The 21,994-nt window shown below is 33.4% G+C and overlaps 1 protein-coding gene across 7 annotated transcripts in view; it reads right to left on the bottom strand.

Annotated features, from left to right (window-relative positions):
- Positions 1 to 1,421: 1,421 nt before the first annotated feature.
- Positions 1,422 to 21,994, bottom strand: part of LOC145680806 (uncharacterized) — a 331,282-nt gene continuing 310,709 nt past the window's right edge. For 3 of the 7 annotated variants that reach the window (XM_081751871.1, XM_081751872.1, XM_081751875.1), the window contains 4 exons: positions 20,580 to 20,720; positions 20,136 to 20,270; positions 15,565 to 15,711; positions 1,429 to 4,306 (listed from right to left, as the gene is read on the bottom strand). In XM_081751871.1, coding sequence (XP_081607997.1) covers positions 4,179 to 4,306; positions 15,565 to 15,711; positions 20,136 to 20,270; positions 20,580 to 20,720 — 551 coding nt within the window. In that variant the 3' untranslated portion in view covers positions 1,429 to 4,178. Of the gene's footprint in view, positions 4,307 to 15,564; positions 15,712 to 20,135; positions 20,271 to 20,579; positions 20,721 to 21,994 lie in introns of all 7 variants that reach the window. The other 4 variants (XM_081751876.1, XM_081751873.1, XM_081751874.1 and 1 more) reach the window with 3 other exon arrangements.

The raw sequence follows: 21,994 nt of genomic DNA, 5'->3' as shown, positions 1-21,994 counted from the left end.
ATGTTCACTGTACTGTTCCGTCCCCAAGATCCGAGATATTCAGAAACAGAACGCTGGAATGTCACAACTTGCGACGTCAATACCTATCTACCTGAAACATCTCCTTAATAGGGTTAGGTTGGAAGAATTGACCTTCACTAACTTCCTTTATGTGGTGTCTAAGAGGTATCGAACTCTTTCCGGGGATTTATTCATGAAAGAGTAAGAGAGAAATCAAATTGAAAGAATTGTAAACAACCGTATAAGGCCTAGCGTATACTATCCTTGATTATAAAGAAAAGTATGTGACAGAAGATGAAGTAAACTTCTGCTAACGTACGATAATGACTTCCATTGTTTTGATATTGTTAACTCATAAGAAAATAATGTAATTGAAATTAAAATTGTTATGTTGTTGAACCGACACTGACATATTGCTATCATGTGGAATCCAGTGTTTCTCTAACTTGAAAAATATAGCATGTTTTCTACTCGTTGAAGTATTGTATTTTATTATTGCTTTTCCTTCGTCATTGAAAAATTGATAGAATACCCAACAAAATTCACAATTTCTTTAGATATTATCATTGCGCCTCGCCTGCATCATATTCAATTGTGCATTGAAAGATTCTACGACTAAACTAATCAAAGTCTCATTTAATTCGAGTTCCATTCGTCATTTGTTTTCGAGAAACGACAGTTTAAAGTGGAACTTTTACGTAATTCAATAGCAGTAACGTAGTGTACAGGGTAATTCATAAGACCCCGTGACCAAGAATAATGATATTTTTCTCTGTTCTCGAAGAACAGAAGACGTGCTTGATCAGTGGTGGAGCGTTTACCTCTGATTCATGGGATCTCTGGTTCGATCCCAGATCAAGTAAGATTGTGGTGGCAACATTGTTCCCATCAGATTTCTTGGGTCACTCCCGTTTTTTTTCAATTCTTCTCCCACCAATTCTTTCAGTACTATTAACTTGTCTCTTTTAGTCTTGAGGGCATAATCATGGGACTTAACCTGAAAGATTTCATCTCTTAGAAAACTACTTGCAATAGAATGGCTTTCTCATACGAGAGAGAACGTTTATACGTAAATTAAAAGTTTTAATGAATATTCCAGGCGATTTTGTGTTGTTTATTCTTCCGATAAGTTAAAATTGATTGGTTGATTTGGAATTTCCAGCGCTCCGCACAGCAACGAGACAACCTGAAGCGTGTAAATGAGGGAAATAATTAAACATCAGATACAACGCCTCTGCTCTATTCCTCAAGTTCTAATTGAAATAAGGAAGAGGGACCGAGTATTGAGGAAGAGGGAATGGTCGATCTTGAAAAGCTAACAGGCTCCATAGGACGTTGCCATGCCTGGCTTCGAAAACAAGAGGTGGATGTGTGGAGAACATTTCACAGACATTTGTGTAACATGCTTGGAATCAGTTTAGTAGTCTCGATAAGTTACATTTAGTACAACACTGTGTGCAACCAAAACTAAAATCTATAATTGAGGATTTGCATGGCATGAGTAATTCACTTTTGAGACATTTTGAGATATTGAGACTTTTATTAGAATCCATTTAGAAAAATAAGACAACAAAATACAAAGTTCAGTTCTGAATCTTTTATGTTGCTAAGGTATGTTGTCAAATCGGAAAGTGCAGAGTGTCAGAATACATACACACAGTTCTTGTATTTTCAATGAATAGCATATAATTCAGTGACTGTAAGGAAATTGGCGCTGGTAATTTCTAGATATTGAGATACATATGAAAATAAATACAGGAAATTCTACAAGTATTACAGTTTTTTATCCCTATATAACTAAACGTTCATCTGTGAAGACTCGTTATGTAATTATAAGTTCATAAGTACCTAAATTGGCAAGTAATATTGACTTATGCCACTTTGCCATCCAACCCCTTGTGTAACTGAAGAGTATGTTGACCAAAAAAAAAAAAAAAAAAAAAGCACAGCCGTAAATGAACGTAAAAATAAGTCATAAAAACACAGTGGCAATATAAATGTAAACAGAAACATGAATAAGGAAGGCATACTGGAATATTATGTATCATCATTACTATCACAGTACGCTCATCATCATCATCTCCAATCTGGTCACTGTCCCTTAAAGACAAGAAGTAGTGGTGATTAATAAGTGGTATAAATGGCATTAAGTCAATTATGTCCTTCTTTAGCTTCTAATGACCTTTGTAAAGTGATTCTTGTCGAATGTTGTCAGACTTACGCCAATTTGCCGTGCAGAGTCATCGTGAATTCGAATTACGACATTCTTTGTACTGCCATTTATTGGCCTATTTTTATCTCTGAGATACGCAACTTTCACATTCATCAGGTTATAGTTTTAAGTTCACGTACATGAGTTAATCTCATTTTAAGAAAAGAGTTACGCCACTTTGCCATGCAACGCCTCAATAACAATGTATCAAATAAAGGAAAGAATCGTCATTTAAAGATGATTTTACTTATTTTAGATACATTTTAATAAGTAGGTGATATCTGTCACCCACGCACCTAATTGTGCAACACAAATGTACGGGCCTAACGCAGGGTTAAAGGTTTGAAGTCTTTGAATTCGAAATATTACATGATTTTACATGAACATGAATATATTTTAGGTTATCTTCTAAAATTTTGAGTTCATCCTTTTCAGGTATTCGTTTATCATTTTATTTCACAGAACATAAGTTTCTATAGTCAACAAATTACCATTTACTTTCTACTAGAATCCAATGAATTGCACCACTTATAAATGGTATTACTTAATTAAAATGAGTAAATATTGTTACAAATTTGAAGTACAGAAATAAAGAATATTATATATCCATGCTAGGAAATGAGATTTGTTATAAACTCTCTCTCTCCTGTATTTTTCTTATGTAACTATAGATAAAATATATACATTTTAAGTAAGCGGTACAGATAAGCGCTCTAAATTACATCACATCCATTTTTTATTGCAGAAATATGAACCGAATTTCGTGCATGTTTCAATTCTTCTGAAGGAAATACAAATCATAAACTACCCTGTGTGTAACGTTTGATACGAAGTTCCTTATAGAACGTTGCAGATTTCAAATCGAATTTGTATTTGGGAAATATTAATAAAATCGCATTTGTCGTTTTTGAGGAAATAGTCTTTGTGTCTTATTGTAGGTTAAGTTACTTATGCCATCGTAAGTTACTTATGCCATCGTAATAAACGTTTCAAAACATCATTAAGTGTTTTCTTTGGAAATTATTCCAAAAGAACCTCTTCTTTAACTTTCCTAGGAAGATCACTTAAGTAGAATAATATGCACCCATGGACCATTTTTGACCTTGAAAGTACTTATACTCTATGTACATAATGTCGTTGAAGTAATGAATATTTTGATTAAGTACTCTCATTGAAGTAATAAATGTTTTAATTGAAGTACAAAGGTTCAATTGTAATTGAACTTGAATTATTACGGCTTTTTATCGGTAATTTAGGTACAATTACAATTGAACCTTTGTACTTCAATTAAAACATTTATTACTTCAATGAGAGTTCTTAATCAAAATATTCATTACTTCAACGACAGTATGTACATAGAGTATAAGTACTTTCAAGGTCAAAAATGGTCCATGGGTGCATATTATTCTACTCACTTATACCATATTGTATGGTTGCTAAGGAAATTTTAATTTACTAAAACTTCTAAAATTGTTACAATCGTTTTCGATAAATCCATAACTGTTAATTCTTTTCCTTTAGGAAAGTACTCTTATCTTCATAGATAAAAAGAACGTTGAACTCCTATATAATCTTGTTCAAGTCTGAAGTTTAAAAATTGTCCTAGGTTCGTTGAACAGTACGTCCTCTGTGCTACTGTACATACATTGGGATGAACGGGCAAGGTTGGCAAGAGATATCGTTTCTGGTACAGTAGGGATCATAAAACGTTCTAATCTCGTGTTCAACCTTTTCCACAATCAGTATACTTTTCTTCTCAACCATTATAGCTCGAAAGCAGCTATACACCTATTGTTATACTTGACCTTTTCAGTTGTAAAATATATAGATACTAACAACACTCTTTCTTGAAATTAAATTACAATATGTATATTTGTTTCACAGAATATGTATCTCAACACAAAAGCGTAAGAAACATATTACTTTTAAAGCTTCATTAAACAAATACTAAAAAAATGATATAAAATCATGGGCATCTTGGAGGATTTTCGTCTTCACCATTCCTACAATCTTGATCACCATCACATACGTACGACATGGATATACATCGTCCAGAATCACATCGAAATTGATCGTCTTTACATTTAGTTTTATCTGTTAAATAAACAAAAAACATGCAATTATTTAAAAGTTTTATAAAATTGTAAATGGAAAATATTTAATTCAAATTTTCCCGCTAATTTTAATTCTAATTTTCCTAATATATATATGTCAAGTACGTCACATTTTTCCTTCTTCATTGAATTATAAAGTATATTCAACAGTAAGGCATGTAAAAAGAAAAATAACAGAACCTCTGGCTCTTTCAACATGAAACTAATTTTAATATACAACTGTATGAAATTAGTTTCAAAGCTTCCATTTAGTTTCTCACCTTTGGGTTTAAGAGAGTGTGCATTAAGAGATGATACCAGATAAATAGGGAATGAAAAAGATTAAGAAATATGAAAATATTATACAAGGGTTCCAGAGGAAAACATGGTAAGTGGCAATTGTGAGTTTTATATATAGAATGGATAGTTGGCTGCACTACCAAAATACATAGCCCACATATTCCACAGAATGCAGTTTTATTATAATAAACTTCTATATGAATTATATTTGCTAGTAAAAATAATATGTTAAATTTACAGTTTCTTTTTCTAAACACACATAAAACTTTTAATATCCTTAAATTTGTATTGGTCCTTTACGATGTTTTCCTCCCGAGTCCTTCAAATCTAAAATAGTATTAGTTGTTTATCTTGGTATGCGGCGAAGTTTTAAACTAATTTCATTGTTTGAAAGTGACGCTAGTCGCATGACAAGATTGCCAGAGGTACTTGTTTTATTTAACATTCCTTTCGTACGCAGCTTTTCAAGAAAATCAAAAGAATAAGCTGAACCCAATCAAATTTAATGGAAACAATCACTTACAAAGTCGTTGTACGCTGAATTCGTAAAGCTATTTAATATTCAATCAAACATTAAAGTATGTAAATGGCTGTAAACTTCATTTATCCATATAAAAATTAATATTAGAGAATATTAAATAGTATTCAGTAAACGTTAATACGTCTACAACATTGGCGAAACCTAAAAAAAAAAAAAATCATGAAACTAATGAACTACCATTTCGAAAAATGCAGATAGAAAGATATTCCTTAATTTGCGACTTCCAAGATTTTTTTGAGTCTGATAAGGAAACATCTTATATTGATAGTAGCATTGCCCAATCAAACAATGCGCAGTCAATACAGGACTGAAGAAAAGTGAGAAATCCAAAAGTTTACGGCCCGACACCTAGAAACACAGAAGATAAAGAGGAAGGAAGGATTTAGATTCATGTGAAGATAGCAATGCAAAAGATACACTGACACAGAAAGAACTTCAAAATGGTTATAGTAATCAAAATTATATTTACACAACAGTATAGTATGCAAACATTGACCCCACAGACATGCTCAATACATCATATGAAATGCAGTGTTGGCAACTGACAACAAAATGAAGTTTTGTTAAATGGCACGGAACAGAAATTATAACATTTAGAAGATCTAATTATGAGTAGAACCATACGTGTGAGGTCTTCGTGTACAGTGTTGCCAACGTTTGAAGATAGGCCTATATGAATTCCTATATGAATCTTGGATCTAGAAGAGTACATACAGTACACGATTCGTCCGTTATTTTTGTACTTCAGTGATTATATTCTTGTTTGTGGTTTCATATTTTGGTTTCAACTAGTTCAAATCGTGTACTGTATGCACTCTTCTACATCTAAGATTCAAATAGGAATTCATATAGGCCTATCTTCAAACGTGGGCAACACTGCATTTCAAGGATTCACAGGTATGATTATATTCATAATTAGATTTTCTAGATGTTATATTTTGTGTTCCGTGCCATTTGACAAAATTTCACTTTGTGGACAGAACGTTTGCCTACTATACTGTTGTGTAGATGTCATTTTGATTACTTTAACCATTTTGAAGTTCTTTCTGTTGTCAGTGTATCTTTTGCATTGCTATCTTCACATGATTCTAGATCCTTCTTTCCTCTGTATCTTCTGTGTTTCTGAGTGTCGGTCAATAAAACTTTGAATTTCTCACTTTTCTTTAGTCCTCTATCGATTGCGCATTGTTTGATTGGCCAATTCTACTATCAATATAAGATATTCCCTTCTAAGAACATAAATACCTAAAATGGTTTCATAAACATCAAAGTAGGCCATGAGAAAAATTAGTTCAATTCAATAATACTAATGCGGAATAATTAGATGAATTTATAATGTACAATGTGAGGCAAAGATCTGTAATAGAACCCTGGAAGTTGGGATGAGTAGACGAAGTGAAACAGTATCTTGGATAGAGACAATGAAGACCTACTATTGTGTAAGCACTACCATGACGTCTATCTTAAAGTTCGCCATTTTGAATTTAGATCAACTTTTGTTGGAAAGGAAAGAGGTTATATGAGATATCGTTTTGCGATAGCTTCTCTATTTTTTTTTTTTTTTTTTTTTTTTTTTGCCACATAAACCCATTTGATGTTATTTACAACCTACATTAATTTAGTAACATAAGGTTCCTGTAATACTTGTTCTTTACACAGGGAAGATAAGGTTTATGTATTATATCATATTTTAAGGTAAAGATATGAGTGAAATAAATGAAAGAGGGAACAATGTATTCGCCGTTGCCCATGTAAATGTCAGCAAAAAAATTAAGGAGACTTACACCTTCGGAGTTGTCCCTGTTAATATGACTTAAAATAAATAAATAAATAAATAAATAAGGACTAGCAAGATCTTAGGCGTTGTCATCCTTAATACGAATGCAATGAACAAGTATCGAAGAGCAGTGTCCTCAGTACTACCCATGTCAGTTCCTGGATCTGCTGCTATATCCCTTCTACCCAACAACTGGGCTCAAATTTCAACGGGACTCTCACCAATCAATTCGGTCATTTTGATATGTTATTTTTTTACGCAATCCACTCCTATGGCGATGTGGGCTAACATTAGAAAATAATAGCATCGCAATGTTACTATTTATCTCAGAGATCCCGAAAACTATGAATTTGATATAATGTCGTTCATGTTGGATATGCAATTTTATAACACCCCAAAACTCTCATTGCAATGGAGGATAAAGCTTGACTTGGCATCGGTGACGTTGCTATTTATCGCAGTGGCCCTGAAGATTATGAATTTGACAATAATGTTGGACATTTTGGAAATATTATTTCCTACAGTCACTAAGCCTCCATGCCAATGAGGGCTAAAGTTGTAATTGAATGTCATCGGAAGTGCTACTATTCATCTCAGCGAACTCGAAAACTGAGTTTGCCACTAATATCCGGTGTCTCTCCTCATTATCTCCTCTTATGATTACATTTGACCCCTCCCCTAATTAGGCCCCGTGCCGAAACTGAAACAAAGGTTTCGGTGCTGAATTAAATCGGTAAAGAACAATAATTGTTCCAAATTTGGTGACCCTAGGCTAATCTTTTCTATGTGAAAGGTTGATGACAGGCGCATATACATACACTTTATTATTTGTAAAGATTGCTTGTTTATTTATTTATTTATTTATTTTCTCTTTTTTCTTTTTCTGCAATTTGCACACGTCTTAGATCAGTCGGAAAACAACAGGACATTGGAATGTTATTCTATAAAAGTAATAACTATTAAGTAATTGAAAGCAACTTGTAAATCATGTCAGATGTGCATTAGTGATTAAATGCTACCAAAACATATTAGATGACCCTCTTCCTAACCTAGAAAAATGATCTGAACCCAAGATGACGGACTTCAAAATGAACGCGATGATGGTACTACACTGTAGTAAGTCTCCATTATCCCTACCAAAATATAGTCTTACTCCGTCTAGACATTCCCAACTTACAAGGGTGTATAACACATCTTTACGTCATATTCAAAGCTTGAATTTCTTTGGGGCACGATTTAATATTATTCAATTGAGCTGATTTTTCTTGTGAGCTACTTTGGCCTGATATGGAACCATTTTAGGGGATGAGACTCAACAAATCTAGGAAGTCAAAAGTTAACTATCATCTTTATACCGTTATATATTAGGGGCTAGGGAAAATATAATTGTAAACTTTGAAATTAAGTTATTAGGTAGAATGGGTTGGATTCAACAATATGTAAGTAGTTTAATTTCGGAAATATGTCGACAGATAGTTCGGAAAAACTTGTTTTGCATGTGTTATTGCATTGAATTGCTTGGAAATGTTGAATTGGGAAATGTGACACACCATTATATTCCTTTGACACCCTCATGTATACAAGTATACTATATATATATATATATATATATATATATATATATATATATATATATACGCGCCCTGAATAGCCACAGAGCAGAACATTAACACTCTCGTCTCAGATAAAATGATATATCCTCATGTGAACAGCACGTCATTGCTACCATAATCTCATCTATAGTTGTATTTTTATGTATTAATGGCAATAAATCAATAATTCCTGATACCACTCCTAATATCTTTTGGTACAGTTAAATTGATGTCACTGGCCGAAGAGAAGGCGTTACTTTCTGTGGCCCGCCCATCTATTGATGGGAATGAAAGTGCACTTAAAAAGTAAGCAGATGCACTGCCTATGCTTCACCGGCCATGTGCTTTTACGACATCACGTTAATTATTTCATTTGAGTACACAGAAGTGAACCAACTGCAGCAGGGGAGAGAGATAACAAACAAACATTATTCTTTATATTCATGCGAATTTGACATACTTATGAAATTAGTTGACAAATAGAAAGACGTAGATGATGTGTGGTCAGTGCATTAAATCCCAGGTGTCAATATTTCTGACTTTGAGTTTGCTACTGACAATGAATTTGGTACTTCTTAATTCGCGTAGTTCTCCAACTGCCTATGATGATGAAAAGATGAAGTGAAGTCTTACAGTTTCAGATCCATGATAATTCTTGAACGCAAAGAGAGATGAGAATGATAATTAATAAAATAGTGCAATAAAGAAAATTTGAGGAAATTGGAAAGCACGAGTAAACCCACATAATGGAGGTTATCCACCACGAGGCCCACTTGGCGCAAGCTGGAATCAAGCCAGGGATCCCACACACTGGAGGGAAGAACTGTACTACTGAGACACCATGGTCTTTCAGGATGATGGGTCTACACCGGAAAATATTATTATTTCAGTTTGGAGTAAAACCAAAGTTATGAAATCGCGTTCGCTATGCAGTTCAATAAAGTTAAAAAATAAAGCTTCAGCAATTTATTTCTTAATATTTTACTTACACTCGTAGACGGTAAATTTTGATGCTTATGCTGACAACAAAAAAAACTTCCCTCCAAGGAATAAGAATTCAATACATACCCAATTTGTTGAAATATTATGTAGGGTTAAAGAGCCTCTGGTAAGTATAAGTTTTTTGATCTAATTTACAATACTCGATGATGAACTATAAGAAAATTCGTATTGTCTGGGATTGCAAATGAAATATACTGCATGTTAGCAGAATCAATATTTGATATAACTTTACTAAAAGGTGGTAGGATTAAGCGCATAAGTCGCATTTCTACGGCATTTGTCTACAGTGTGGGTTTATGCATACAGTTCGAATAGCATGCTTGAAGAAAATATAAGAATATTAATAAAAGTTCTCATGTTTCTGTCCACCACAAAATCAGCTGCTTTTCTGCTGTTTTCGTTAATGAAATGAAAGCTATTTCTTTCCATTTTACAAATACAAACTTTTAATTTTTATATGTACTTCTTCTAATATCAGAATGCAGTACTTTGTGTGGTCATTTGCTTTCTCGTTTCCATTCTCCACTTCAAATCACAACAATCACTTTAACAATATTATAGCATATCAAATCAAGAAATAGAGCTCACTCGTGGCTAAGCGGTTAGCGTACGCGCCCTTGGCGTTGGAGACTCGGGTAGGAGCTTATGTGATTTGGATTAAACGTTAATCGGTAGGTCCACGTCTCGTATAGCCTCGCTGCTGAAAGGGATATTAAATTCAAACTACCTCCTTAACTCAACTCAAATCAAGAAATGGATAATATGTATTGACTTTAGTGCGCTTCTGTTTGGCCAACATGAAAAGTAATACAGGAAAACACTCTAGCCCCCCTTCGCACAACTCCTTCAACCAATAACAGCACATAAACACACAGTAGTGACTCCACAAAATAAATGCAATGACTCATTAGATAGGTAATGACGTCTTTGCAGTACTTGAATTACTGTGATAAGCTCTTTCTTTTGTCTGATATCCTCAATCGTGTAGTGTTTGTAATTAATGTATTTGCAAAAATAAGAGAGAAGCTATTACGTGAAGTGCAACAGAACGACCGAGCGAGCAAGAAAGTAAGATAAAGGAAAAATGAAATTTTGCACAACGTATAAATTTTTTGCTAAATAGTAAAATGAAACGTTTAGTCATAACTTGTATCTGAAAAGAAGAGAAGTGTATTTATTTTATTTATATTGTGTGTTCTGTTACGTGTCGTCATATCTGACTCATAATATAATGAAAATGATCTGAACATTAAGTACAGAAGTAAAATACTTTTGATCTGCATTTAGAATCTGACCTACTGTTCAGTGTTTTTTTTTTTCAAAGGATGACCCCCAAAGACGTTCAGATTTACCCTAGATAATTTTAAAAGGTCGGAAATAAAAAGGTGTAACACAGATCAGTCCTTTCGTGAGTGTAAAAATAACTGTTCCTCCAAAGCGAATTTGATGAAAGGAACTCTAGTGTTATTTTCATAGACAAGTTTGGTATTGATACGACTGTTCCACCAATAGTCAAACAGAAGATTAGAAAACAAAACAGAAAAGAACTTGTTACTGCAATTAGTGATGACAGTATTCTTCTACTTCGGTACGTTCATTAGACGGAAACAAGACTACTACAAAAGCATCCGTTGCCACTAATTCTTGTAATACTCATATAAAACAACTTAACGAAGAAGCATTTTTTATATATACCAAACCGAACCAGTTTTAAAATAAAAACAGTTTGATAAAAAGCCGAAACTGGTTTGATATAAAACCGAAACCGGATTGATAATAAACCGAGCCCGTTTTAAAATTAAAACTAGATTGATAGAAAACCGAACCGGTTATTAAAATCCCAAAACTTGTTTGATAAAAAACAGAATCAGTTTGGAAAAACGAAAAACTGATTTGATAAAAAATCAATTCCTTGAAAGTTTTCAAAAAAAATCTGTTTCAGTTTTTCTAACTACTGCAAACTGGATTTTGTGCCCACTACTATTTCTTACGAACCTACAAATACCCCGTCTCCTGCTACATTCATTGTTAAAAACGGGAACCTATGTCATCACTGGAGGTAAAACTCGGTACATTTCTTGAATAAGGTGTCACGATACTTAATTGCCTGAATGTGAGAATGCCTTTACGCGTGAAATAAATCTGAACACAATTCAACGTGACAATGTTTTCCATTTTGTCCAACCCAGATGAATTTCGTACAATTTGTCTTACGTTCATCAATTTAGAGAGGGGAGGAGGTTATGAAACTGACAATGATGTAGCTATGTACCAAAGCCACTCTAGTGAATAGTATGGCTGAAAGTGGACTTCAACGAATGATGTGTTGATAGTGAATTGCATCAAATTCATTCTCTGGTGCATGTCAAATCGCAATGGTGGATTCTCCTCGGTTGTCAGTACAACTATTTTTTTGTTATTTTATCGTTTATTTTTCAATGTTTATTTATTTATTTATTATTTATTTGTGGTTACATATAGATCACAACAGGCATATTACCTATTGATAGTGACTTAGTCAGTTTGTATATAATTAGAGCATGCATGAATATACTTACATAATTACAAATACACATTTATAGATATGGCCAGGAAAATAGGCAGCACCGGAGTAGCGGGCGTGTCATCAATGGTAAGTGAAAAGGTATGTAATAACTTTCTCTTCTTACCTGAGCTAAAGTACAAAAGAGCCGGCAAATCGCGTTAGCGCGTGGTGCAGCGGGCGGTCATAGAAAGCGAGCCGGTATCTATAAAGGAAAAGTCGCAACTGTACCAGACAGTAATGGCGCCAGCGGAAACATCTTACACACGTCATACACTGAACGGTTTACCGATTACAAAGCAAGATTATCCGCTGTAATTGCCATCTCATTACTTCAATTAAAATGTAATTATGCTATGTACATCATACTATATGATGAAGTGTGTGTCGCCTTTTTAACTAAACTTCTATCTTAATCCCACGTTAATCTCTTAGCTCCCTGGCAAAATAAGTCCATACAAGGCTATAATCACGGGGCTTAATCCCACAAACTTAGCTAAAAGCAGATTATAAAATTCCTCACGTTTACACCATGACCTCAGGCGATACTTTAGCTGATATACCACAAACGTGTCCTTTTGTTGGAAATGTTTCGTCATAAGCCTCATTTAAATTTTCGTGACCATGAAATGTTTAGTTGATCCATCCTATGGTTAAACTATTTTCCAGACTCTGATTCAGCACCCAATTTTTCCAAATTGTTTGCGTCGAAAAGATCTATGATGCATCCATGAAGATAATGACTCTCTTTCGAAGGTATTCACAACTACAAGCGCGAAACTCCGGCATCTACAAGCTCAGGTCAGATACTACATTCTAGTAAGTCTCGTTTCATAGTTCTGGCTCAACCACATAAGTGACACTAGGGTTGTCAAATCCGTAAAATGTGAACCGTTCAAGTTCTAAGTTGTTGTTGTTGTTGTTGTTGTTGTTTTCTTCTTCTTCTTCTTCTTCTTATTATTATTATTATTATTATTATTATTATTAGTAGTAGTAGTAGTAGTAGTAGTAGTAGTAGTAGTATGCTCCTGTATTGAAACGAGGTTCTCGAAAAATGCGTGTAAAATGAAATATAATATTTGTTTTACGTCCCTCTTTATGTCGCCTAGGCTAAGAGAGACGGTGATGATGAGAAATGAAGAAAGTGGAAGGAAATGAGAGAATTCCGAGAAAACTGACGTACACATTTTTTGTTCACCACGAAGTTCATTTGACGCGAGATAGGATCGAACCAAGAAACCCCTGCACCAGAGGTGAACGCTCTGTCACCGAGCCACCGCTGCACCGATACTGCACACACTTAAGTGTCACAAGTAGTAGGAAATGTACAAATGAAGTACTTATAAGGAAACATAAATTGTTTATGGGACTGTATTTGTTTCTTTTTTTCTTTTCTTTTCTTTTTTCTTTTTTTTGGAATGAAGTTCAATTTAAAATAAGAAAAACGTCGAAGAACAAATAAGATCAAACTCACACATTGTAGTGTGTGCAGGAGTGTAGTACTAAATAAGTAACTATGTCTATCCCTATAAAAAAATTGAAGTAAGTAAGTAGATGATTAAGTTCACCTGGTTTATTTATTACAACACATTTGCAAGTTATACCTAGATAAAAGGGTTTATTTACAATATATATATATATATATATATATATATATATATATATATATATATTATTATTATTATTATTATTATTATTATTATTACACATTCCACATTTGATGCAAGTATTAGAGAAATTTAATAAGTACATAACAAAACACCAGTTAGGGGGCTAGGAACGTTTTAGGGGTCTGAGCCTCATTAGGAGGTCCTCTTCCGCCTTCCCCTGTCATGTGACTATTTCCTTGGCTCCCCTTTATTATATTATTTCTTCTCACTTGTTTCTTTAAATTTCTTCATCTTTAATCTTGTGCAATTTCAACCCTTACACTCTTCTACCTAGGTAAATACACGATCTTCTTTATTATCATTTATCAGTTAGTCTTCATTTTCTTTATCTTTACGGAAAATTGAGTTCCCACTGAAATTCTTTTAGTACTTCTTATTCGTAGTACTTCCTATATTTGTAGTTGAATCCCATCAATACTTTAGTGATTTTGTTAGCTTCTAGAGTATATAGGTGTTACTCAGTGAGTCGATTCCGTTACTTATTTCGAATGAAATGCTCTATACTCTTGTTAAACCATTTTCATTTCTATATGTAATTGCCTCTATAGATCTTTCTTTTCTCTTAGATTGTTTTCCAGATGCATTTTACCTCTTAAAATTGCATGTTTACTTAATTTACTGATTGTATTAAGAAACTTAGTTAAACAATTTCGACACGACTTGCTTTTGAACTTACGTGTCTCTCTTTTTTTCTCTGTTGGGTTTCGTTCAAAAGGTAACGATCATGATGTACGTTGGTGCAAATTTACCTAAAAGTTCACCATTTTCGCTTAATATGAGATGTTTGGATTTCTTTTCTCTTCTATATGGTTACTAATTTTAAAATGTGGCAAGAAAATCTTCAATGATAATAATTACCTAGTTGCTTTCATTATTAATTCCTTTGTCATATTTCCTTTACTTTCAAACCTAAAATAATACAGGATTTTGCAGCATATTCCTTTCATCTAAAAAACGTAATTCGAAACGTGTTTGTGAACTTCTAATAAAAAGATATAAATGGAAAAAGAAAACTTTATTTATTTTTGTATTTCTGGAAATTTAGCTTTTCCTAAAAGCTTCGTTAAAGAATTTCAATATCTTTTAATTGAAATATAGTAGAAAGGCTAAATTTGAATAAGAAGTATGTTATTCTTGAATTAGAACGCAAAGTATGCGAGTTACATTAAACATCATTGGAATAAAACCAAGGGACTACGACAGAATAAGTAAATATCTGCATTCACTTGAAGTAGGTGCTCCCATTTCCCCGAAACAACCAATTTCCTTAATTTTATCGCAGAATGACAGCACTAGAAAGCTTTCTACAAGTATTAGAGCCTGTTTATACTTGTTTAATGGAGTGTTTATTTGGATAACTATGTGGCAATTGCATGTTGTGTGAAATCGCTGTACGAAACTTTTCAAGCAGGTTTCATACCCTACCACGATAAGCTTTGTAAGTTGTTGGAATGTACTGCTGTAGCCACCAAACCCTCACATTACTCTTTTCTATCACATTTCTGCTGTTCTGTCAAAAATATGAGAAAGCTTGAAGAGCAAGCCTTTCTCAATTTCAGACCCTTGGTTGAAATAAATCTAAATCTTTATTAATCCGAAGTTTGTTTGGCATTTTGCTGTATGATTACATGTCTATCAGTTCTCATCAGCCCACGAAGTTTTCCCATATCTTTGTTCACTCTTTGACGTTCAACAGAGTTCAATATAACCAGTACATTCAATTCTGTATAAAGTTATCGATGAGTGAACATGTTGCACTTAAATATCCTATTTCTCTTGGTTACTGTACATAATGGATTATTGCAGTAAAAAGAAATTTTAAAAAATATACTTACTGCAAACTAAAGGATTTTCATCTGTGCCATTTTCGCAGTCTCTATCTCCATCACAGACAAAATTTTGGGGGATGCATTGTCCGAGAGAGCACTCAAAATAGTCAGTACCATTACAACTAGAAGTATTTGCTTCTGTAGAAAGACGTCCTATAAATTAATAAAGAAAAATGAAACTGAATAGGACTCACAATTTTAGAACTAAAATAATACATTGGAAACCACATATTCAATAACTGGGTTTTATTTTGAAATAACATTTTATTCGTAAAATTTATACCGTTTAACAATGATTCTTGTACTAAAGTGTTTAAATTAAATCCTTTGATCTGATTTACATCTGAGTTTAATTGAGTTACTCATTTGTGTTGTTTTATTAAACTCTGGTAAGTCATGTATTTTAACCGACTTAATTACATTACTTTAAAAAAAAACACTTCAGTAAACTGTAAACGTTAATGTACACATATCGGACGATTTGTACGAAATGATATTATTGAATATTTAAAGAGACATAATATATTACAAATCACTTGAATCACTATTTAAGAAGGTTCATTATCATAGATTTTGTAAAATGTATTGACATACATCTAATAAATTTATCACTGCATCGACTTTGACCAAGTTCAGATTTGAAACATTATTTTAATTGTGTTTTTCTATCTTCCATAAGTCAAACTTAAGAAAGTATTGAAGTCACACATAATATGACAGCCATAGTGGTTACAAGCAACTTTGAAGCGTAAATTAAAACTCCAACGAAATAGAATAGATTGATTACGTTTAACAATAGGTTGATTAAATTTTCTCCAGTATTTTACTACTCACAATAATGTTCAGAGTACTGATCTTCCGTTAGCTTTTCATAAATCTAAGTATAATCTTGACAAATGCGAGGATTCTGATTATATAAAATAAGTGAGGTAGAATAAGAAGTTAAACTATATTGATTTTAAAAATTTGGAAACATTGCAATAATACTCTCAGTTTATTCTTTCTATTAATAAATGCCAACGCTTGTTCTACTGATATGGTGTTAGTTGCTGCCTTTAGATTTCGAACTATTTGTAATGTAATTTTTGATGCCAACCAGTCTATACTTTCATAATTACTAATTTTACTTGAAGATATTGCGGCTTTTTTTTTTGGATTAAACGGAAAATCTAGTTGACTGAGGTGTGATCATGATACTGCTGGCGATCTCATTTGATTAGGATATTAATAGCTCTCATACTTGTTTCGTGTTCGTAGGAAAGTTCGAAAATTTCCTGAAGACATGTTATCTAGTCTGTTTTGATACGACTCCGATATTCAACTTCATATACTAATAGCAGTACTGCCCGTTCTCGTAATGATATTACAATATTCCACGTTAACACGCTAGAGTTGTTTGTGCTGTCTGATTTCAGAGGCTTCTGAGGCACACCATACTTCTTGAACATCTAGAAATGTTAACCTGCCCAATCTCCTCTTGAATGGAAAATCAAAACAAAACGGTTTTAAGCATGAAAATAATAGTGGATTTAGGTGACTCTCTTCTAAGTAAAAGTCTAATGACAGACACACACACACACACATGCATTGTTTTATATGTTAGAAACAATGTATCAACGAGCACACTCAAACACAACAACTCATGTTCTATCATTGCTTTTGACCCATCTGGAAGAGTTGTTTCCATAAAATTATCTGACACGCTCACAACAGTTGACTGCAATGTTCATGTGTTGGTGATTATGGATCACTTAGCCACAAGTTACCATTGAAATGTCATATATAGTAACGATATAAACAGATCCATATTGGTTATAGAGGAATAATCTATTTTTTGTCCGGTGTGTTTATATATATATATATTCGAGGAATGATCGGAAAAAATGTTACAAGGTACAAAACTTCTATGTTATTCACTGTAACTTAACGAAAAATTATTTGTAGACTAATAGCATGTCTTTGTTGGTGCAGGTTTGAAGACTTTGGATTCTTATCATGTATACCACAGAAGCACATATTAAAAATGATGTCTCGCCTGGAAAATTGGCCAAGAGTAGCAGTGAAGTCAGTGGTGCGGTTCCTGCTAGCCCTAAACACTACACTTGCTGACATTCATAGGCAGATTGTATAGGTGTACATGAGATCTAAATTTCAAAGCAACATGTAAGGAAGTGATGTCTTCAATGAAAGGCGGGTCAATATTGTTAATGACAAACCTGGACACTGCGGTGGACCCAGTACTTCAACCACTGACGTTACGCTTGGAACGACTAACGCAACCGTTCTACAGTTCTAACCTAGCCTCAGTGACTTTCAATTTTTTCCCCTGTTCTAAAGCAAAAACTGACTAGCCACCAGTTTGTGCTTAGGTAAATAGCTCTACCTATTGATGGCTACGAAAAGCTGAAGTGAATATCCATGCAAATGGTATAGAAGCCTCTATCTGCCGTTATAATAAGCGGTTGAACAAAAACTGTGAATACATCGAGGACTATTGTTGAATGCTCTCTATCATCAGCTGTGTTAAACTTCCAGCTGTTTCATATACAAGCCGTAATAGTCTCTGTAACCTTGTTTTTCGATCGGCCTTCGTATATTTCATAAAGGATTCATAACCTCTAACTTAAGTAAACATGTTTGAATTCTCCACTGTTTTCTGAATCAACTAAGCTGAATATTGTAGATGCAAAAGAAAAAAATGTAAACGTTAAACTGAGGAGTAAAACTTGAAAAACGTTAAGAGCCTTCCTAACAATATTTACAAATCATAGTCTTTTAGACTCTCTGCAAAGGCCAGGGGATATGGTTTGACTTTTCAAATTAAGACTAAAGTTATTTTCACTCTTCTTTGAGGTGTACATCCCTACAACGGGATACATTGAGCACAGCTGTATTTTAAGTAGAATATCAAGTTTCACATTTTTTCTATTGCATGTAGAAGCTACAAGAGAAACGTAGATCCTTAATTTCGTATTTAATGAATGCCGGAGGAGTAGAGGTTCTTTTTTTCTTTTAATTTTTCCGTGCATAATTTGGTCAATGATGCTGATCAGTCGTGAACGTCAGTTCATGCGCTTTGATTTTTTAGATAAACTAAACTGTTTCCATGTCTATAGAAGAGAAAGGCAGAGACATAAAACTAAAATTTTAAAAGTTAGTATAATATTGTACTGAACACATTTCTTAAAATCGAATACAATTATTATGTGAAACTACTGTATATTTTCCTTTCAAGACATGATTATTCAGTATTTGTTTCATGTGTGTGTAATTGGTAAGAAATAAAATAAACACTAATTATATAAAACTGTTATACAGAAGTGGGGATACATTTCGGGGATGGCGTATATTTTCTCTTATTAGTTACACGAATAAAATTAGAAAAGGCTAATGTATAGCATAAATCATAGAATAAGAGTCATTTCTCTGCTTTAATCTTTCTTAAGTTTTATTGTATGATATATGATTCTTTTTATAATACTTTAACAATTTAACACTTTCACGATCATATTTGCTTCAAATTTTTTATTATATAAATAGTTGTCGTTCTCTGAAGTGTGGCTTCTATGGACAAGGACATGAACACTTAATAGATATATAGAATAAGTATTACGAGCAAACTAATATGTTATTTAATACTGTAGGGAAATTATGTCCAACTAGACATTGTGCTTGTTATTGATTATCCCTGCACGTAATTATCATGTATTGAATCATTATTCTGTATTAATATCTAAAATAAAAACAGAAGAAACTTCTTACTTTTCTACCTTCCCCAAAGTGCTAACTTTTTGTTATTTTCCTTCCTAGTTTATGTCTGCTTCCTGTATTCATTAGAAGTCTGTTTTCCAATATTGCCTGGGCCGCGGTGGCTCAGTGGTAGAGCGTTCACCTGTAGTGCTTGGGGTCCCGGGTTCGATCCCAGTCCCCTCAAAGTGGACTTTGTGGTGGACAAACACCGTGTGTGTAGGTTTTCTCGGGGTTCTCCCGTTTCCTCCCACTTTCTTTATTCCACCATTTCATTCATTACTCATCATCACCGTCTCCTTTAGCCTAAGCAAAATAAACGTGGGACGTAAAATCGTGGGGCGTAATAATGCATTTTTCCAATATTGGCTTATTAAACAGTACAAACTTTCTTACTGCAGACGAAGAAACAATTGAATTTACTTATGACGTTCATACACGTGAAAAAATATGCATACGCATGAAAAATATTCATACTAATATTCGGGTAGTTTATTTAGTAGAGAGGAATGGACCCATTACCGATTCCACAAGTACATAATCTTAATGTTCGTACATTTACAAATGTCATGTGTCAACTGTTTAATAAAAATCACCTGCTTTGTATGAAAAGTATTCCCCAAAAGAAATACCAGCTTATGTATGAAGGTCTGTATGAACATTGTCACTTTTGCATAATATAGATACTGAACTTAGGCAAATTATGAAAACAACATAATTCACTTGAAGCGCTTAGTGACTTCGGATCACAATAATAGTATTAATAATATCAAAGAAATGATATTTGGAATTTATGTTAAATTTAATTGCAGTAGTTAACGGTTACTTACCAGATTTATCACCACAGGCCTGAGGTGTTTCATCAGTACCATCCTTACAATCTGATTGACCATTGCAAACTAAGTCATCGTTAATGCAATCTCCAGAAGCACAGGGAAACTTCTTATTTTCACAAACTGGCAATTCTAGAAGCATCAATAACAATAATAAAACATTATCGATTTGAAACTCAACGTGAAAGTATAGTTGGAACGATCCAATAACTAGCGGGCTGATTAATAGTATATTTAGAATTTCTATAAATTACACAGATAATGAAAACACATTTAAGAACACTATGGAGATCTTACATGAAAGACTCTAACAAAGCGGTACGTATGTCCAAGCAATAAACGAAACTTTATATACAAGACTAATTCAGACAAAAATTGAGATTGGCAGAATTTAATTATTTTAACTACACTATAACTGTCAGAAAAATGCAGTGATATTACCTGATTTTCTGCATATTTCAGGGCTCTCATCTGTACCATCCATACAATCTGTTTTATTATTGCATACCAAAGCTTTGCTGATGCAGTCTCCGGAATTACAACTGAACATATCTTTCCCGCATGTTCTTTTGCCTATTTCAGCTGAAAAAGATTCAACTTAAATATAGGAAAGAAAATATCAAATATGAATGTGAGATTGTGGGTTGATTTCTTATATTTTAGTAATTCATTTAGTAAATTAAAATATTATATAAATCATTAACTTGATGCGGATCCAACACTGCTTCTTACTGCTGTGTTACGTGTAAGACAATTCCTTCATTCCTCAGATTTAAAAATATGTATGAGTAAAAAGTATTATTCCTCATTGCATTTAATGTTGCTATAACATGTGATGACATCACAGCATCATTGTAAACCTAAGCGGAGGTAGAGTTGAGTAAGACCTTATCTTTCTTTCTTTGTATGATCCATGTCGTATTGTGAAATGCGAAACCAACAGGAGAAGTGAATATATGTAAAATTTTGTTATAAAATGAAAGAGACGTACGAAATACTGCAAGTACCATTCGGAATGCATCAATGTAATGCATAGGAAAACTTCAGTGGTTTTCAAATTTTCAGGTTGGAATAATATCTGTGGAGGACAACCCTATTCCTGAATTGGAATGAGGACAAAATTGTCAAGATACACGCTTGTGAGATCCGATCGTTCTCTGACTGTTCGTTAAATGGATGGAAGAATTAACACTGTCAACAGCGAACGGAGGGAAGCAATTACCAACTATCTGACATTCCCAATTAGTAACATCAAAGAGAATGAATTATGGGTTTCCGGGTACTGAACTGAAGCCAAGGTAATTTCATGCCAAACAAGTAACCTAGATTTCAGAAACACAAAAAGGGCCAGACAAGTCTTATTTGAAGAAAGTGCTATTGATTTTATTAATACACGGCATAAAACATCAAGAATTGGCTCTAAGAGTCGAAGTTGCTCTACACGGCTGTGGTACCTCCGTTATTAATTCCGCCAATTGTTAGTGTCTGGACTGGTCGGTACTTTTTACTGTAGGATTTGCAATGTTTCCTATTACTGTTCAGCAATGTTATCGTACTTTTTTGGCAAAACTATCATCGTATTATTACATGAATGTAGAGGCTTGATCGAAATCATTAAGTAATCAATATTATAACTTTATTCACAAAAAAATCATCAGCTTGTTGACAACTGCATTCAATACGTAAACAAGTCTAGGACAGCCAAACTATTATTAGAAGTGTTTACATATAATTGGTGCATAGCACCTCCAACTAAAAAAAAAAAGTATTTGTGTAAGAAAAAAATCAGTTACCAAATATATTTGCTTCGAAAGTGAAAGGTGGACTTCATGATATGCGTCATAGACATACAACTT

The sequence above is a fragment of the Thermobia domestica genome, chromosome 3 (genome assembly GCF_964235325.1).
Source record: "Thermobia domestica chromosome 3, izTheDome1.hap1.1, whole genome shotgun sequence".
Taxonomy (NCBI): Eukaryota; Metazoa; Arthropoda; class Insecta; order Zygentoma; family Lepismatidae; genus Thermobia; species Thermobia domestica.
Note: the sequence above shows the minus strand (reverse complement) of the source record. Positions and strands in the feature narration are given on the sequence as shown.